At 59.5% G+C, this 18,670-nt stretch overlaps 5 protein-coding genes across 5 annotated transcripts; 2 read left to right on the forward strand and 3 right to left on the reverse strand.

Annotated features, from left to right (window-relative positions):
• Positions 1-761: 761 nt before the first annotated feature.
• On the reverse strand, positions 762-6,356 carry PSEUBRA_005898 (Kinesin, motor domain protein; the record flags this gene model as incomplete). Its single annotated transcript, XM_016439314.1, has 1 exon — positions 762-6,356. One exon carries the CDS (start codon positions 6,354-6,356, stop codon positions 762-764), a length of 5,595 nt encoding a protein of 1,864 aa, XP_016290074.1.
• A 1,475-nt stretch (positions 6,357-7,831) lies between these two features.
• Positions 7,832-8,800, forward strand: PSEUBRA_005899 (Crotonase superfamily; the record flags this gene model as incomplete). Its single annotated transcript, XM_016439292.1, has 1 exon — positions 7,832-8,800. The coding sequence occupies one exon, from the start codon at positions 7,832-7,834 to the stop codon at positions 8,798-8,800; it is 969 nt and encodes a 322-aa protein (XP_016290075.1).
• Positions 8,801-8,859: 59 nt separating this feature from the next.
• PSEUBRA_005900 (Transcription factor CBF/NF-Y/archaeal histone) lies at positions 8,860-9,294 on the reverse strand (the record flags this gene model as incomplete). Its single annotated transcript, XM_016439315.1, has 1 exon — positions 8,860-9,294. The coding sequence occupies one exon, from the start codon at positions 9,292-9,294 to the stop codon at positions 8,860-8,862; it is 435 nt and encodes a 144-aa protein (XP_016290076.1).
• An 870-nt stretch (positions 9,295-10,164) lies between these two features.
• PSEUBRA_005901 (DAHP synthetase I/KDSA) lies at positions 10,165-11,394 on the forward strand (the record flags this gene model as incomplete). Its single annotated transcript, XM_016439297.1, has 1 exon — positions 10,165-11,394. The coding sequence occupies one exon, from the start codon at positions 10,165-10,167 to the stop codon at positions 11,392-11,394; it is 1,230 nt and encodes a 409-aa protein (XP_016290077.1).
• A 105-nt stretch (positions 11,395-11,499) lies between these two features.
• Positions 11,500-17,640, reverse strand: PSEUBRA_005902 (Zinc finger, RING-type; the record flags this gene model as incomplete). The annotated part of the gene is made up of 1 exon (XM_059465642.1): positions 11,500-17,640. The coding sequence occupies one exon, from the start codon at positions 17,638-17,640 to the stop codon at positions 11,500-11,502; it is 6,141 nt and encodes a 2,046-aa protein (XP_059321688.1).
• Between the last annotated feature and the right edge of the window lie 1,030 nt (positions 17,641-18,670).

The raw sequence follows: 18,670 nt of genomic DNA on the forward strand, positions 1-18,670 counted from the left end.
TGCGGAAGGACGCGGATGGATGAATGTAGCGAGATGATGTAGAGAAGGTGGAAAGGTGGTTGCAGCGTGAATCGTTGTCGAGTCGATCCTCGGTCATGAGAGAGGGAGCGTGTGGAGCTGCTAAATTTGGCCCACAGCCGAGACAGCCAAAATCACCTTTCTCGCGTGCATGATATGTTTGCCGCCTCATCACGCTCTGTCTCAGCTGCCTCGTTGCCCACATCCCCCACTGTTCGCCCACATACTCTCCCACATTGCCAAGACGTCGAGCCCACATGATCAAGTGAACAGGGCCAGCAAACAATCGAAGTGAAGAGAAAGGCGACTGCCGATTTCACAGGCCTCTTTCGAGGTTCGGGTCGGAGATTGCATGGCGTTTTGGCTTTTTTTTCGCCGGGTTGCAGCTCTGATTGACTGTGCTGTGCTGTCGTATGTCTTTTGCAACTCCGACCGACTGTCAACCGCGTTTCGCGTCAGCAGCACCGCGTGATACGCAGCACAGCCAGCAGCTCGCGGTTCAGGGGCTGCTTTCCATCTTCCCGGCGTGCATGGCGTTGCTACTGAACAGTGGTCTCTGCAGCAGCACCGACAGCGTGGAACGCCGACTCATGTTGCGCCCACCTTGATCACTCACATCAAGTCGTCCTATAGATGCCACACCTTCAACGCACCCGCGGTGATCTTGCAACGCTTCGTATGAGACCCCAAAATGTTCAGATACAGCGTGAGACGAAGCGAACCAATAACCCTCATACCCCTTCTCACAGACAGAACAGCTTGCTGCTCTTGCGCTTGCTCACCTCCTCCAGCCTCGCCTCGAGCGCCTTTCTCGCTCGCTCCTTCGCCTGCCTCTCCTCCTCGATCTTGCTCTCGTACCCCTGCTTCTCCAGCAGCACGCTGTTGCGCACATTCTCCACCTCCGACTGCGCCGAGTTGAGCTGCGCACGCATCGCGCTCGCTTCCGCCGAGTAGCGCTCCCTTTCGCGCGTCACCTCGGCCAGCTGCACCCGGCTCTTCCGCAGGTTGCGCTCGCTGTCGTTGAGCGCTGCCTCGAGCGTGGCGACCAGGTCGATGTTGGCTTGCAGGTCGGCCTCGCAGTGGTTGAGCTGCTTGGCGAGCGTCTTGATCTCTTCCGCCTGTTCAGATAGCAGTCGCGAGAGTTTGACGTCGACACCATTGCTGCTAGCGTTGCTCGCGTGGCCGGCAGGCGAGTGATCAGATGTCAGCGAGGAGGAGCGAGTCATGCCTGCACCCGCGTTGCCTGGCGAGTCGGGACGCGTCATGGCCGATGAGGTCGAGGTACGGACACCGGCAGACGTGCGGGCAAGAGGCGTTGGAACTGCAGTCGGCGTGGGTGGAAGCGTCATGTTGGGCGGAGGCGTCGGCGGTGGAGGCTTGACGGAGGCGACGCTGGGACGATGATTCCGCAAATCGAAAGAGCCGTTGGGCTCAAAGTCCGACGTACGCCGGTTACCCAGAGGCGAGCGGCTTCCGTTTGTGAGCGAGGTGCGCGATGCCGCTGTGAGAGCATCCTGCTGCTCGCTCTGGCTCTGCTGTCCGAAGCTGTCGCTGCCCTGCGAGCGCACCGATCTCGTCTCTGACGTCGCCAAACGCAGCTGCAGATCCTTGACCGACTGTTCGTGGCGCGCGCAGTCGTCGCGTGCGGCTTGCAACTCAGCTTTGAGCTTGGTCATCTCGCCTCGCGTCTTGGATAGCGTCGACTTGTGTGACTCGAGCTCTCGCTTCAGCGCCGCGTCGGCTGGAACAAGTGCAGTCGAATCGCGCACGACACTTCCACTCGATGCGACAGAAGCATCCTGCTGCTGGATCTCCGACTCTTGCCGCGTCGTTTCGATCTCGAGGAGCAGCGAGTCGCGTTCCTCCTGCACTTCGGTGAGCGCGGCTTCCAGCGTGACCAGAGCATCGCTCGTGTCATTCAACTCGGCACGCAGTGTTTCCACCTCGTGCGGGTCGATGTCCATTTTGGCGAGCAGGTCCTGATAGCTCGCGTGCAGCTCTTCGTAGGCCCGGCGCGTCTCGTCTCGGTCGCTGGTGGCAATTTGCAGGTCCAGCAAGGTTCGATCGAGCTTGGATGCGTGGTCTGCCCCGAGCTTCGACAGCACGCTCTCGTGATCGGCCTTGAGTGCGATGAGCTGCTCTGTCATCTGCGAGACGGCCTCGGAATGGCTCTGCTGAACCTTTTGCAGCTCGACAGTGTGCTTGGTCACGGCTGCTTGTTCGGCTTCTTGAACGGCGGCAGACAAGGTGGAGCGGTGCTGCGCTTCGAGCTCCATCTTCGTTGCCTGTAGGGCCTCGGAGTGGGTGTCCTGCAGAGCTTGCATCTGTGCATCGTGAGCCTGAATGGCGGCTCCGTCCTTTGCCTGCGCATCCTGTTGAGCCACGCCGTTTGCAAGCGACCTCGTCGTGGTCAAAGTCTGCATCCCAGCGAGACTCTCTGCGTGCTGCTGCGCCAGCTGAGCCATACTGATCTTGTGCTCTTGCTTGAGGCTCTCGACGGCGGCAAGGTGCTCTTGCTTTAGTCGTTCGATCTCGGCGGCGGCATCACCGCCCTCTGCTGCCGAGACTTCATTGAGTTCATCAGCAAGGCTGCGATTGCTTGCACTAGCCTGGGGCATCAGCTTGGCGGCGGCAAGCTGAGCGCGCAACTCCTCGATCTCGAGCGACATGTTGGTCACCTGATCCTTCGACAGCGCCTCGAGCGTCTCGTGCTGCTTTCGGAGCGAGGCGAGCTCCACCGACATGAATTCGACGGTCTCGCGGTGCTGCGTCTCCTTGCGAGCCATGGATCGCATCAGGTCGTCGAGCATCTGCGTTCCGCTTGCGTCGGCGCCGGAGCTGCCGGCAGCGCTATTGGCCATCACCTGTCGGATGGCCTGAAGATCCTTCTCTGTAGCCGGCGTCAGAGGTCCCGCTTCAACACTGCCCATGACAGGCAGGGCGGGAGCAAGCAGTATTTGGTCATTCCCGTCGCCGTGTGCTCCAACTTTCTCTTCTGTCGACAACGCTGCCGTCTGCGTCTGACCACGGAGCGACGTCTCGAGCGCCCGCAGCTCGTCATCGCGCTCTTTGAGCGCCTCCTGCAGACGCATCGTCTCCTTCTCGAGCGAGGCCACCTTGCGCTCGTAGTTCGCCGGCGAATCGGGCTCGAAAGCCTTGAGCGTGGGCGAAGGCGGTACGGACCCAGTCAGCGAGAGCGGTCTTGGTCCTCTACTTTGCGAAAGCTGTGATGGCAAGGCCGATGCATAGTCCAGCGACGAGGATTGCGAGATCGATCGAGAACGACCGTGAGCGAGCGGCGAGATCCCTGTGGACCTCGTCCCGTCGCTCTTGTTGTACCCTAAAAAAGAACCCGAAGAGCGGCGAGTGAGGTGTTTAGAGGGGCTGGGCGTCTGTTGCTGTCGATTGGTGGTGTCGACGAGCAGACTGCGACGATGGGAAAGACCTCGTTGCTGGTGGTTGCCGTTGCGTCCGGGCGTCTGAGGAGGCTCGTTCTCGTCGTTCTGAGAGTCGAGCACCTCGAGCTGCTCGTCGTCGCTAGCGTCTTTGTCGAGCACCAACGGGTCGTTGTCGAGGCTCGAGCCTCGACCGCCGCCGTTGAGCTTGAGGTCGGTGAGCTGCGTGTTGAGGTCGTTGATCTCGGCAAGGGACTCTTTGTACTTTTGCTTGGTGACCTCCAGCTCGGCTCGGATGCTCGATTCCGAATCGCGCACGGCCCGCATCTCCTCTTGCAAGCCGTTCAGGCGTTCCTCCAGCTCCTTTGACGATTCGCTGACGGACTGATCTGCGACGCCTTGCTCTGTAGTGCCATTGCCATTCTGACTAGACTTAGCAGTGGCACCGAGGGCGCCGCCTGCGACACCGCCAGCGACGAGACCAGCAGCAGCGGCGACTTGCAGCTCCTTGATTTGCTGTGACAGCGGCTTCTTCTCCTGCTCGTGCCCGTCGCTGGCCTTGGAAAGCTGCTCGTGCTGGACAGTGAGGCTGTCGAACTGTGAGGCGAGTACCGCGTGCTTGGCGGTGGCATCTGCGAGGTGAGCCTCGAGGGATTGAATCTGGCTCGCTTTCGCCTCGAGCTCGGCGGCAGCTGCCTGAGCCTCTTTGCCGTTGTCGAGCAGCTCGAAGCGGGACAAGAGGTTGCGGTAGGCCTCGTCGCGTTTCTCGATGTCCGCTTCCATCTGCGTCATCTTTCGAGCGAGACTGCCTGCAGACTCTTCCGAAGAAGCGAGCTTGGCTTCGAGATCGCGAATGTACTGCTCGGACGATGTCTGGATCTCCTTGAGACGAGCGACCTCCTTGTGCAGCTCGGCCAGCACCGCAGAGTCGGTATCGCCACGCGTGCCCACTTCCTCGAGTCTTGCCTCCAGCTCGCGTGCGTAGGCCTCGGCAGAGGAAGCACTCTCTTGCAACTTGCCGAGGCGAGTCTGCAGCTTGGCCACCGTGATCTCCTTGTCTTCGAGCTCTTGGCCGATGATTTCGAGCTGACTCGAGAGCTCTTCGATCTGCGCTTCGCGGTCGTTGGCGACGTCCTCGGTGACTCCGAGCGCCGCTTTGGTGAGGTTGAGCTGACCCTCGAGCGCGTCGATGGACTTTTCGTACTCGACAATGATGGGTTCGGCGGCGCGGAAGAAGTCTTCGTCGCTGGCGTTCTGCTTGGATGGGTCGAGCTGAGTGCGGAGAGTGGTGACCTCGGCGGTGAGTTGGCTGTGCTTCTGGCTTAGAGAGGCGTACTTGTCCTGCCAGGCGAGGATCTCGCGCTGAGTGGTGCGAGTGGCATCCTTGTTGCGAGGATCGTCGAGATCGACGGAGCCCTTGCCGACGCCTTTGATGATGCTGAGCTCCTTGCGTAGACGCTGGACGAGTGTCTGGAGGTAGTCGACGTCGTCCCAGCCCACTTCGACTTCGTTGAGTTCGGCCTTGTTTTTGATGTTGCGTGCACGATTGGCATATTGGAGCGTGTTGACCGTCTCGCTGACGTTGTACTCGGTAGGCGAGACACAAGCGATCATGAGCGTGTGAGCATTGCCGCCGAGACTGTCCTGCAGTAGTCGAGTGAGCTTGCTGTCACGGTACGGAATGTGGGTAGCGCGCTTTGCCTTGGCCGGATCACCTAGTGCCGAGATGACGTTTCCAAGTGCATGCAGACCCGAGTTGATCGAGATGCCCTCCTTGACACGGTCGCCTTGTGCTGCCGTGCGCTTGAGACGTTCAGAGCCGGCAAGGTCGACAAAGTGGAACTTGCTCGAGACGGTTACCCACTCGCCGTCTCCTGCTGAGCTGCTCACGGAGTCGTCGCCAGCGTCACCATAAGTGCTTGCTGGCCGGAGCCCGATAGAAGAAGCCCGTCCGCCGAGGCCAGGAATGCCACTGGGTGTCCTGCGGCCGAAAGAAGGCGAAGCGACGCGACCTGCCAAAGGGATGCCAGAGGCTCGTGAGAGACTCGAGACTCGTCCACCACCTGGCGTGGCCCGCATGCCGGAAGCGGAAGAGGCCGCAGAGTTGGGCGCTGGTCCCGAGCCAACCCACTTCTTTTGGGTGAGCGTGATGGAGAAGATGGCGTGAGATCGAGACGATTGGGCATTCATGTCGGTTTCGTTGGTTCTGCGCACCGAGCTGCCCTGCAGGAGATGATTCATAACCTCGGCGACGTTGGCGACCTTGACTTCGCGTAAGCCGCTCCAGATGATTTGGCCATTCTTGCCTTCGCGGATCTGAACGTGCGGTCTGGCTTCACCATCGACGGCGCCGCCAAGAAGATCGATGAGGTCTTCGTTGTAGATTTCGATGAAGCTGACCTTGGCACTGTACTGAGTGCCGGAAGCCTTGTTGATGCGCATTGCGGAAAAGATGCGAGCGACGGCGCGTGGGATGATGCCCATCTGTGGATCGGCGGTGCGTCCACTAACGAGACCTTCGTAGTCGACCTCGTCGCCGGCCGAGGTTCCCATGGTATATGATTTGCCACTCGAGGTTTGACCATAGGCGAGAATGGTGACGTTATAGCCTTCCATGAAGCGGTCGATCAAGGGTTCTGCTACAGTGAAGATCTCTTGCTGGCCGTCTGCGGGCGAAAAGACACGGTCAAAGCTGAATGCCTGACGCCTGTCGCGAGAGACTGCGGAAGAGGAGCCAGCGCCCGGCGCGGCTGGTGGTGCGGAGCCAGGCTCTACAGTGACGCTGCTTGTGGAGGAAGGAGTGAGGATGTTCTTCTGCCATCTTGGGGGGATGTTGCTCTGGTCAGCGTTGGTGACGGGACGGATGCGAACAGCAACCTGAACGGAAGTGGTGTTGGGGACGGCGGGCGTCGAGGCGCCGCTAGCCTCTCGTGATCTCGACATGGCGGGCGAGGCTTGTGGGCGGGAGCTCCAAAAAAGCGAGGTGAGCCGAAGTGAAGGCGAGTCTAGAATGTCCGTCGAGACTGTTGTATGGTTCCGAAAGACATGCAGCAGCTATTGACGGTTCAAGCTGTGGTCTGCTGGGATGAATGCCAAAGACACGATTGCCTGGTGAACCGACATGCGCTGCGAAAAGCGCTTCTCGAGTCGCGATCGCGCCTTCACAGGTGACAAAGGGCCGTCGTAATGCCGAATGCGCTGCGATTCCTTTGACCGTGTGCTGATACACTTTGGCGTTCAATGGTCGACGAGGCTTGTCGGAGAGGCCGAAATGAAGGTGGGTGCTGGAAACAAAGCCGACGAGGAAAATGGAGCAAACGTGATTGTGGGGCCGCCTTGTCGGATCGAGGCAGCTCAGGGTGCCCTCTATCGTCTATGGAGGTGGTCGAAAGAAGCAAAGCGGGACTGGAGGGGAGGAGGAGCAAAGAGAAGGTGGGGTGGTGAAGGCGTCAGATTGTGAAACGGACGAGGAGGTCAACGCAAATCACCTTTTGCAAGCGAGTTGGCAAAAGAAAGCGCAGTTTTTGGGCCTTAAACTGGCCAAGCGAGCTTGCAAATCAGCCCAATCGAGGGTGCAACCAACGCGACAAGTGTGTTGCTGCGCTGCGCTGTGCTGTGTCTGCATGCACTCAGGGTTCGAATGTCCTGCGTGTGCCTGCCTGCTCAAGTGTTGCTCTGCAGTTCTCAACGCGCTTGCAACACAGCTATCTCTCTCCCACAAAGGTCCATCGCCCCTCGACGCATGTCGCCCGTATCGCGCTGCAGCCATATCAAGCGATGACCAAGTGTCCACAGCGTTGCTCGATCAGAAGCTTTCCACGGCCTTTGAGAGCGATGCTGAACAAGCGCGCATGCTGCCCACCGTCATCCAGCGTCGAGCCTCGCCCACAGAGCACGAGCAAGGCGAGCTCGACAAGATGCCCTTGCAGCTTCGCCGCTCGGCCCGCTTAGCGACGAGCCTTGTCATGACAATTTGCTCCTCACGGCCAATACCGAGCGAAGGAGCTCGACAGAGAGTGGCGCTGGCGATTCTCGCAAAATGTTTGATCGATACAAATAGCAGCCCTGTAAAAAGCCTGGAACCGGCTGTCAAAGATGACCGACTTGCCGGCGAGGCTCGTGGGCGCACCACTCTCCTTGGCCCCCACATCACCCCGCACCACTCTGATCACGGTCCCCTTCATCACCTGTTGCTTGCCCTGACCCTCATCATCGTGCCGAAGGTCTCTGCTTCTCAAGATCCTTCGTTCGCGACATACGGTTGAACCCAGGACTAGCCAATCAGGCAAGCACTCGACCTGGCGCTCGAGCCAGTGGACCCTTTCCCCGCATTTTCCAGCTTACTCGTCCTTCTCGACCACCTTCACCGGCCTCATCGTCCCGACTATCCCTGCACCCCACCACCGACGCTCGCAACAATGGCAGGCTGGACACCCATCAACCCGCATCCTCGCATCAGCGACCTCGACCCCTCTTCCTTCGACTACGCCGCCTATCCGTGGGAGGACATCACCGTCACCCTCAGCCCCACCGGCGTTGCCATTCTGTACCTCAACCGTCCGACCCAGTACAACACGTTTACGGGCGCCATGTCGTACTCGATCGTATTCGCGTTCGAGCTCTTTGACGCGGACGATCGGGTCAAAGTCGCAATCATCACAGGTGCGGGGGGCAAAGTCTTTTGCGCCGGGGCTTACCTGGCGCAGGGCTTTGGGGCCATTGCGGATCATGCACAGGGTCATCGTGACGGAGGAGGGCAGGTGGGGCTGGCGATTCTGAGGTGTAGGAAGCCGAGCATCGCCGCTATGAACGGAAATGCTATCGGGATTGGAGTGACAATGACCCTCAGCTGCGATTTCAGATTGGTTGCCGAAAACGCAAAGGTGGCGATTCCCTTCGTGCAGCGCGGGATTGCGATGGAGGCTTGCTCGAGCTATCTCTTGCCCCGCCTGGTCGGCGTGAGCAAGGCCATGGACATCATCCTCACCGGCGACGTGCGCTCTCCCACAGACGAAAGCTACATGGCGCTGTGGACCCGAAGCCCCTTGCCACAGGACCAGGTTCTTCCGGAGTCGATTAAGCTCGCAGAGAAGCTGGCTAAGAACAGCAGCGTCTCGATGGCGCTGTGCAAGGCTCAGATCTGGCGTCAGGTGGATTCGCCGGAAGACGCGCATCTGCTCGAATCTCAGGGGATTTGGGAGACCAGTCGGCTAGATGGGTTGGAAGGAGCCAAGAGCTTCCTCGAGAAGCGACCGGCGCAGTTTCCAGGGACGATGCGCGATCTCGAACGGTTCGCCTTCTGGCCCTGGTGGCGACAGGCGGATGTAGCCACCTACCCTCGTGGGCCAGAGTCCCTCCGTGCCGCTGCCGCCAAGAGCAAGCTCTAATGCCACACCACACACACGACACGAGTGGATCAGTACAAGTACATTTCGCATTCAGAGGGTCAATTTGACGCTTCGAACCGTGCCCTGCTGGCAGCGAACAACTCCTCCTGCTGCCGCAACAACTCTTCCTCGCTCAAGCCCGACTGTTCCATGCGCGTCGTCTTGCGTTCTCGATCCTTCTGTGCCGCCTTGTGCTCCACCAGCACGCTCTTGGCCTCCTCGATGAATCCTGGGAAACCCAAATCGTCCAACGCTTTGAGCACGTGTTCGGGGGCAATGGTCTTTTTCGAATCCTTCTCGCACACCTCGTTGCTCTCCGAGGAAAGGAGGTGGATGAATTCGACACAGCATTCGATGAGGAGGTCGCGCGTGTCTTTGGAGCACGAGACGTCTTTGGGGAGCATCTCGGAGATGAGTTTTTGAACGGTGGCTTTGGGGAGGGACAGCTCGTCGTCCGCCCCGGCGCCCGAGGTGAGCCGTTCGTCGTCCGACATGGCGTCGAGGGTCAGGCTAAGGGTTCAGCCGAAGATTAATTTGTGGAGAGATGTTAAGATGCGGGTTCGTCTCGAGAGTTGGCAAAAATGCGGTGCGTTGCTGGAAGAGGCTTGTGTGTGGTGCGCGTGCGACGTGAGAGGAGCTTTGAGGGAAACGGGGCGACCTTGGCAAAATTCAAGTTTGCTTTTATTCCGTCGAACCTGGTACGGGTGACCAGGGAAGGTTCGGCGAAAGACGCGTCAACTGCCCTTGTCACTCATGCAAACAGGGCGCTCTCTGCGCGTGTGCTGCAAGCGAGACTGCCGCTGCGCAGAGAAAACATCGTTGGACATGCATTTCATCTCAGTCACGGTCAAGCAAAGGGGGAGTAAAAGATTTTCGCTGCGCCTAGTGAGTGCCCTGTCGCAGCTCACCACTTTGGCCTCGAATTAAGCCAGCTTAGCCAGCGCCTTTGTGTTCCTCCATGCTACACAGCAGGTACGTTCGATGGCCTTACGACTGTGACATCGCGCCTCACGCGGGCGGCGTGAAGCGAATGACTGTGCGGCGGCCCTCTTAGTGACGAGTGTGAAGCCTGGGACATCGCGGCTGCTGCGCCGAGATTTGTAGGGAGGACCGGCTGAACACACAAATCAGCGATTGGCCTTCCTTACACGCAATCAGATCGGGCGATTCAGCAAGCTTTGAAATCCAGGCCCTCCTGCGGCGGCATGACTCGAGCATGCAGCACAGTACACCCGTGGCCTGGACTTTTGGAAGATCTGAGAAGAAACGGCGACCCGAACAAAGCGTGCATCTTGGCCGTGCGTCTCCACTTCACTCACCGACCCCTCTCACTCTCACACCACATCAGACGAGAGAAGAACAAGATGACGACCCTGACGTACAAAGATGCGCTCAACGAGCTGGACGATCGACGGATCAAGTCGATCAAGCCTCTGCTTCCGCCGCAGATTCTGGTCGAGGAGTACCCTCTCACTCTCCAAGCAGCCCAGACCGTTGCCTATGGGCGCAAAGCCACCGAGGAGATTGTCAAGCAGGAAGATGACCGATTGCTCGTCGTCGTCGGTCCCTGCTCGATCCACGATGTTCGCTCCGGTCTCGAGTACGCCCGCAAGCTCGCTGCCTACGCAGATGCCGCCAAGGAGGACCTGCACATTGTGATGCGCGTCTACTTCGAGAAGCCCCGCACCACTGTCGGGTGGAAGGGTCTCATCAACGATCCTAACCTCAATGGCAGTTTCCAGATCAACAAAGGTCTGCGATTGGCAAGAGGCTTCCTGTTGGAGGTCAACAACCTGGGTCTGCCAGCGGGGACAGAGTTCTTGGACACCATCTCGCCGCAGTACACTGCCGATTTGATCAGCTGGGGTGCCATCGGCGCCCGAACGACCGAGTCCCAAGTCCACCGAGAGCTGTCCTCGGGTCTTTCCATGCCAATCGGATTCAAGAACGGTACCGATGGCAGCATCTCCATTGCCGTAGATGCTATCAAAGCCGCCTCGGCAGAACACGTCTTCCTCAGTGTCACCAAACAAGGCATCTCCGCCATCGTCGAGACCAACGGTAACGATGCATGCCACGTCATCCTTCGCGGTGCCAACACAGGTCCCAACTACAGCCCCGAGCACGTCGCTGCCGTCTCGTCCAAACTTACTGCCGCCAAGCTCCCCGCGAGGATCATGATCGACTGCTCCCACGGAAACTCCGAGAAGAAGCACGAGAACCAAATCAACGTCGTCCGCTCCATCGCCGACCAGTTGTCCAAAGGCGACGAGAACGGGTGCAACATCTTTGGCGTCATGATCGAGAGCAACTTGGTCGAAGGCAAACAGAGCATCCCGAGTCAAGGTCCGACCGGGTTGACCTACGGACAGAGCATCACGGATGCTTGCGTCAACTGGGATACCACGGTCCAGGCGCTGGATGCGTTGCGGGAGGGCGTCAGGGCGAGGAGACAGAGCCCAGAGGCCAAGAGGTGGTTCAAGGCGAAGTTGAGCAGGAGCAGCAGTAGTGAGGGAGTCAACGATCACTTTTTGAAGCAGGAGGGTCAGGGCGGATTCAACGATGACGCGCTGGCTACGCTGGGCAAGAAGTAGCCGCCCCTGTATGATCTCTCTCGCTCTTTGCAACACAGACACACGCATTTCTTCACTTCTGTTTGTGCTTTGAATTCGAACAATGATGTCTTGCGTGAGCCCGATTCATACTGCTGGAGCACGGCAGGTCGGGCAAGTAGTGATCCGCTTGAGCAACCTCACCGCGCACTCTTCGTGAAAAATATGCCCACACGGCAGCAGCACAGCTCTCTGGCTCTCCTTGAACTGAGCCATGCAGATGGCGCACTTGTCCACACGAACGCCGACGCAGCTGAGCTTCTGCTTGATCTTGCCCTCTTTTGTCACTCGGCGCGAGTCGCACTCGATGAGGCCGACGGACAGGGAGGCGAGCTGGGCGGGCGTCGCGGCGGTGGGTTTGGCAGGGCCGAGGAACTCGCCGATCGCAGAGAGGGATTCAAAGTGCGAGCCATCCCGCTCGAGTTGGGCCACGAGCAGGTCGAAGTCTGTCAGGCCCAGGGATGCTTCTCGGCGAGGCGCGGATGGGGCTGCCCCCGACAACGAGGACGACGGTTCTGCGGGAAGCTGAGGGAGGTTGATAGGGGCTGTGCTGGGCGTTGCCGCAGGACTGGGTGAGCTGCGTAGACTGATGCTTGCTTCCGGTGCTGGTGAAGCATTGCCATTCGAGGGCAGTGATTCTGGAGCGGCTCGCTGTTGACGACCATTCTCATCGCGTGCGGAAGTCGTTCTCGATGACATCCCGCTTCCTGACCTGTGCAGGCTGGGTGGTTGCCTTGCTGGTGACGGTGGTAGCGGCTCTTGCGCGCTCGCCGTCTCGGCTCCGTTGCCAAGATTGCCCCAGTCCCTGTATCGCGGCCGAACTGGCAGCGGAGGAGGCATAGGAAGCTCTCCGTGACTCGCACCCACGGCATCTCGTGTCTCGCTCTCAGCGCTGATCCCAAGTCCGTGACTCGAGCTGGTTCTCAGAGCAGCAGGCAGCGTCGGTAGAGGTCGCGACGCTAGCGGGGACGTCGCCGCGCCATCTCTGCTTCCTTTCCTGCCTGCTAGTTGACGATCTGGCGACGTCACGGTGGCCCCGCGATATGTCGTGTCCATGCTGGACGAAGCCGAGTGCGAGCGAGATCCACGACCATCGCGACGAGCGAATGCTGCTGCTTGCGCTGCTGCAATCGACGCTGACAGACTGCTTCGGCTTCCAGAAGCCAAGATCTGCTCGGGCGTCATCAGCGGCGACTTGGGCGGCAAATTAGGCGGAGTGGTGGTGCCGGCATCGTGCTCTCGTCTCGTGAGAGTGTGCATCGCCTGAGTGCGAGGTGAGCGAAGGGGCACATCTGAGCCAGCGGAAGCTGAGGTGGAAACCAGGGTTGGCACTGTTAGGCGGCTTCCAGATGACGTTGGCCGTTGCTGCATCCCGGGACTGTGGTCATGAAGGGAAGCCGCGGACCACCCAGCTGCTGCCTCTTCGATCTGTCTAGCAAGCGCATCCATGGAGGATGACTGCGTCAGATCGTCTGCGGTGCTGGCCGGGCGCTCTGACGGATCCGCATGTTGGGGAAGGTTGCTACTAGGACGCCTTGCTGGCAACGTCGGGGGCGGGGGTGGTCGTCGCCTTTGCGTGGCGTTCAATTGCTCCGGCGAGACGGGACCATCGACACGCGAGAAGCGCCGGAAGACAGCCCGCTCCGCCTTCTCTTCTTCGCTGGCTGATCTAGAAACTTCGACACGGTCTGTGCTGTGATTGAAGATAACATGGTCGGCATCACCAGACTCGCGTATGCCGGCCAGAGGTCCGCTCTGTTTAGGAGGCGAGCTTGGCGCTTGCGTGGCCCGCTGATCGTCGTCCGATGAAGTCGGAGCTTCGAATCGCGAGATCATGGCCGATACTCTGCTCCCAGGCGCTCTGGAAGCGGCCAGAGAATTGACCCTTTGAGGTTCCAATGGTGCCGGGAGCCTCTCTCGTTCCTCGGATGGAATGTACGAGAGCCACGATGGCGCAACACCGGGACCTGTGTTTGATGCGGAAGGCGGGAAATGACGGGTCGCATCCGTGATCGGTGGCAGACGTCCTCGCGGCATTGGCGCAGCGGATGATCGTGGATTGACGAACGAGACGGGACGGCTTGCGCTGGACGTGGCTCTAGCCAGAGCAGATGGTGGATCCGGTAGCGGACCACGATTACGCACGATAGCACCCTGGCGGGAGAGGCGATTGCTCGCGAGAGCCGCAGCTCGAGCGGATGATGTTTCGTTCGCAGCAGAGACTGCGTCGTTGCCTTCCTGTGCGGCGGCAACCCCTGACTTCGGCTGCAAATGCCCACCGAGCTCGGCACGCGTCACAGTGCTAGGCGGCATCATGGAGACTGGTCGAGCTGTTCTCGCGAGAAGCCGCTCAAGCGCAGCGAGAGAATCTTGCTTGGACTGAGTCGAAGCCGCCAGCTGCGCGATCTGAAGAAGTGCCTCATCACGAGCTCGCTGCTCGGGCAGAGCGGACGCGGCAGATCTGCTATGGTTAGCTTCAGAGGTGGCGCCTTTGCCCCCGATTGGCCTACTCCTCACATCCGGCTGAGCGCTTTGACTCGGTCCTCGCGAAGGAGCGATTGACGTTGAATCGTCTCGCTTCGTTGCAGCGGTGAGCGAAGGCAACTCTTCGTGCGTCGTGTCCACAGAGGCGGTGTTGCGGCGTGTCTCCATCGCAGTTGGTGGCTTCGCCAGCTGCCGGCTGTTATTGGACACGCGGCGAGCATCGCTCATGAATTGTGTGGGCTGCGTTGGAGTGGATGAAGTCTGCGTCGCAGGCGTCGATGGAACAGAAACGTTCGCTGACAGCCTAGCAGAAGGCTGACTCGCAGGGCCGTCAACGAGCGGCTGACCAAATAGCCCCTTGATGCGGTCCCTGAGTTCGGTCCGTCCGGAATCGCCATACGCCAAAGGCTGGAAAAGCGGGTTGAGCGAAGAGGGGCCCAAGGGTTGGAGAAGCGGATCAAGCGAGGAACGCCTGGCACCGGCCTGCGCTTGCTCCACTGGACGAGGCAGAGACGACCCCGGTCGGACGTGAGAGGAAGAGCTATCTCGATGACCCGAGCTGTTGCTTCTGCCAAGCTGAGTTGAGGATTGAATTGAAGCTGAGACATGCTTAGTAGGGGCGGCCGTCTCCTCGACGTCCGACGAGTCGAGGTCGCGACTGCTAGATGTATCTTCTTCAAAGTCACCTGCACGTTGGGCTGGCTGAGTAGCACTGTCTGGCTCGGCAACACGAGCAGGTAGCTTGCCTTTCGCTTTCTGACTTAATCTTCGAGTCGGGCCCTGAGTGGGGGCCTCATGCAATTTGCCCGTACTCGCGCTGACCAGATCGATATTGGCCTTGCGTACCAGTTGTTGCCGCACCTCCAGCTGAGGCGCAACTGTGCCTTCCGCAGGTCGAACCTTGGCGAGGTCTTCCTCCGCTGTGTCAAGAATAGCCAGGTTGGGCGCTGATGAGGTATTGCGAGCATGGACCGATTTGTGCGCATTGACGAATGGATCGTTCGCTGCAGCTTGAAGTGCGCGAGCGTCGTGGAAGGCGCGATGCTGCTCATCATCCTCGTCGCTGGACGAATATTGGTCGAGGGCATCATCAGTGTCTGTCGACTCTGAGGACGAATCAGAGTAGGCGGCACCTCCACGCGAACGGCCCAACACAAGCGGAGGAGGCGCCTTTGGAAGCTCGCGATCCATCAAGACAAGCCTGGCAGGGTCCGGCACCTTGCGGGCGCCACTCGCTTGCCTGACGCGTGGGGAAGGTCGGGGATCGAATGCGCCTGGCATGATGGCGTCATCTTCCGCATCGCTGTCAGAGAATGGCGGCTCTTGCAAGGCTTGTAGTCTCGCCGCTGCTTCCTCCTCCCTCTTGCGCAAGGCATCGAAGGCAGCAGATTCTGCCAGCCATTGCTCGATCGAAGAATCGGACTCGGCGCCCTCGTCATCATCATCCGAGACCGCTTGTCCGTTCGAAGCAGCGTCAGCAAGCGCACCGTTGGGCTCCCTGGACGCTGCTTCGTCATCGTTCGATGGGCTGCCGGGTGCAGCGGCAGGAGGCGCAGAAATTACGTACAGTGTATCCTCTGGACGTCGATTGGGAGGGAAATGTGGACGGCTTGGCTGACGAGCGAAAGCCTGGCTCGGAGGGCGAACAGGCCGTGCGCTCACAGACGCTCGCGCGCTACTACTCTGGGGAGCTTTGAGTGGGTCTGGCGGTTTGTGAGCGGAGACTTGAAGTGGGATCGATGTGGACGGCTGCGAGATCGAGGTTGCGGTGCTCGTGCCGGCTTTGAAACCTGAGCTTGGTCTCGAAGATGCTGATACAGCTGGAAGGCCGAGACGGGTCTCGTTGGCGAGCATGAGTCTACCAGCCGTGTCAGTTGCGCGATTGATCGCGGTCGCAGATGCTGTCTGTGGTGTGGATGCGAGCGTCGGTACAACGGCGATGGAGCCAAAATTGCCTGCCTCTGATGGTTGCACCGAAGCAACGGCCTGATCGGTGGATGCCGACACGGTCGGTTGGGAAGTGGCGACTTCGACCTGCGGGGTGACTTCTGCCTCTCGGATCTGGCTCGCTTCGATGATGGGAACGGTCGGTGCCGGGTCGAGGGCATGGGCGCGATCGGTGATCGAGGGCAAAACTGCATCTGTGGTTGTTCTGTCGGATTGTAGCGCTTCTGCCGAGGAGACGGGCAGCGTCTCGACTGTTGGCGCGCTTTCTGCCTCCACTGGAGCTGTTGAGGACTGCGTCGGAGCTTGGACACCTCTCGGTGCAGGCTCTGCAGCCGTAGATTCCTCCTCGATCTCTGTTGCTGCTGCTTGGGCAGCAACTTCTTGGTCCCGTTCAGCAGCGCGAAGAGCCACAGCTCGTTCCCGGGCTACACGCCGCTGCTGCTCACGCAGGAGCCTGACCTCGAAGCTCAGCCCGTTCTGAATGTCTGCCTCCCAAGCCCGACGCTCCTGAGTGAGCTCGATGCTCTCATCGTCGCTAGCGGATGCTGAACTCGAGCTCGACGCGCGACTGATACGACGACTACCGTTTGGACCCTGTTCTGCGACCGACTCTGGCTGTGGCTGGTCGGTGGGTGGTGGTGCTGGTGACTGCGCTCGAGAAGACTGTTCGCTGATCAAGGACACAACTTCATCTTCGTCATCGCTGACGAAAGCTGGTGGTGGACTGTCGGGTATACGGGCATGAGGTTGTGGGCCAATCAACTGTGCATCGTTTGCTGCTTCGGAATGAGTGGGTGGAAGTGGAGGCGTCGGAGGTCGTGGAGCGCCAACTGGGAAAGGCGGTGGCAGATCGTCTGGATCCGCTTCTGTGATGTCGTTCCAGACGTTTTGGCGGTGCATTGATGTTGGTGCGGTTGGTTCTGACGGAACGACAGCCATTGGCGCTGTGTTCTCGGGTTCCGCAGCACTCCTGCTTGTGTCGAAAGCGTTATGAGAGCGCCGTTGGGTAGCAGGTGCACTCTCAGTGCGTGAGCGAGAAGTGGAGTCGTCCGTCAGCCGTTGTGCTGCGGCAGACGTCGATGCGAGGGGCTGATCAAGCTCAGCCTCGTCGCTGTCGGGACGGCTGATCCCGCTAGCTCTGGAAGCCGGTCTGCTGGCGTCATCTCTCGCGGCGGAAGAAGGCCGCCTCCTTCGTGTCCTTGCGACTACCGTTTGCGTGGTCGAAGATGGGGCTGGATGAGCGTTCACTGTTGATGCCAAGGTTGGCGTATGACCTCCACTGTATGCCCTTCGCATGCCCATGTGCTGATCTGGAGGTGGGAGAAGTAAGCCTGTGCTAACCGGCTGCTCACCGAGGGTGGTCTGATAACGGCGAGTGGAGTCGAGAAGATTCGAGGATGACGCCATGGCGTTGCGACCAGCGCTCGATGTCAATGTAGTCTGCGTCGCGCCTGCCAAAGCAGCCGCTGCTGCCTGCGCATTCTGCGCCTTGCGCTGGCGTATCTTTTGCTTCCTCTCCTTTGCCTGCTTCCGCAGCAGGTTGTCGGGTGCGGTGAGGGTGACCCGACCGAAGTGAGCTTCAAGATTGGTGAGATAGGGTGCATCTGCGGCGTCGACGCCTCCGCTCATTCCAGCAGCTGATGGGCTGGCGGTCGAGGTGGAGGCAGCATGGACATCGGTGGATCTAGGCAGCAACGATCCAGACGAGTGAGCATGACCTGCGAGATTGTACATGCGGGACCGATTGGCGGGACCAGCCGCTGGTGCGCGATCGGACCTTCGTGGTGTCGGTGGCATCTTGGTGATATGTCATGCCGAGCTATGATGGGCTGGGCGGGTGAGATCCAGGGTATAGTGTTGCGCAAGTTGGATCGCGTTCGCCGTGTTGAGCCTTGCTCGCAGTCTTAGCGAGCCATGACCAGGGATGATTGAAGGTGCTGCGGCCGGTCTGGGACGCTGCTTTGGGTGCAGCTCGCTTGCAGACTGGGAGGTGGGTTGAGATGATCAAGGGATGGGTGTCTCGAAGGTTTATTTGGTGGAGGCTGCGGAGCTGTGGTTCGAGCGTCAGGCTCGGCATTTCTAAAATCACACACTCAGCCCCGCCAAGCCAAAATTGTTGTGACTTGCTGCAGGAGCCTGCAGAGCCTTGTCACCCAACAGCAAGCCACTGCGCGATTCTTGACATCGTCTTGGGTCGTACTCCTAAAGTCTCACCATACACACTCACCATGGACAGTTTCAGCCTTCATTGATATTATGGAAAATTTCAGTTCAAGAGGAATGTAGGTAGTGTCCTCCCGCTTGACGGGATCACTTGCAGCAATCTCGAAACGAGTGCGCTGGTACACAACCTCCTCGTCGGCCTGTGCTTTGGTGATCAGCTTCAGAAAACGCCTCACCTTCTCAACAATGTGGACGCTACATCGAGTGCCTCCAGCGTCTTCGCGCAAGCAGACGGCGTCGAGATCTACAAGGTCGACGACACCTGCATCATCATTTACGACCTCAAGGTACGTGGGCAACATGCGACACTGGAGGATGCAAAGGAGGCGGTCATCCTCCTCGTGACCAACCTGCAGATCGAGAAGGCTGTGGACCGCCCAGTGTAATACCACCAACATCACCGACAGTGACAAGAACGGGATCGCATCCGTGCTCGTTGGCGGCAAAAGAATCCTCATTGAAGGCTCGAAGGTGGTGGTAGCTCCGGTTGCCAGACTCTTCCTTGTGTACGGTGGCCGAGCACGCATCGAGTACGATGAGATTCGCAGCGACTTGGTCCGCTGGCTATGCAAGCATATGACAAGCCCAAGAACAAGAATCCCCC

This window comes from Kalmanozyma brasiliensis (genome assembly GCF_000497045.1).
Source record: "Kalmanozyma brasiliensis GHG001 unplaced genomic scaffold PSEUBRA_SCAF7, whole genome shotgun sequence".
NCBI classification, from domain to species: Eukaryota; Fungi; Basidiomycota; class Ustilaginomycetes; order Ustilaginales; genus Kalmanozyma; species Kalmanozyma brasiliensis.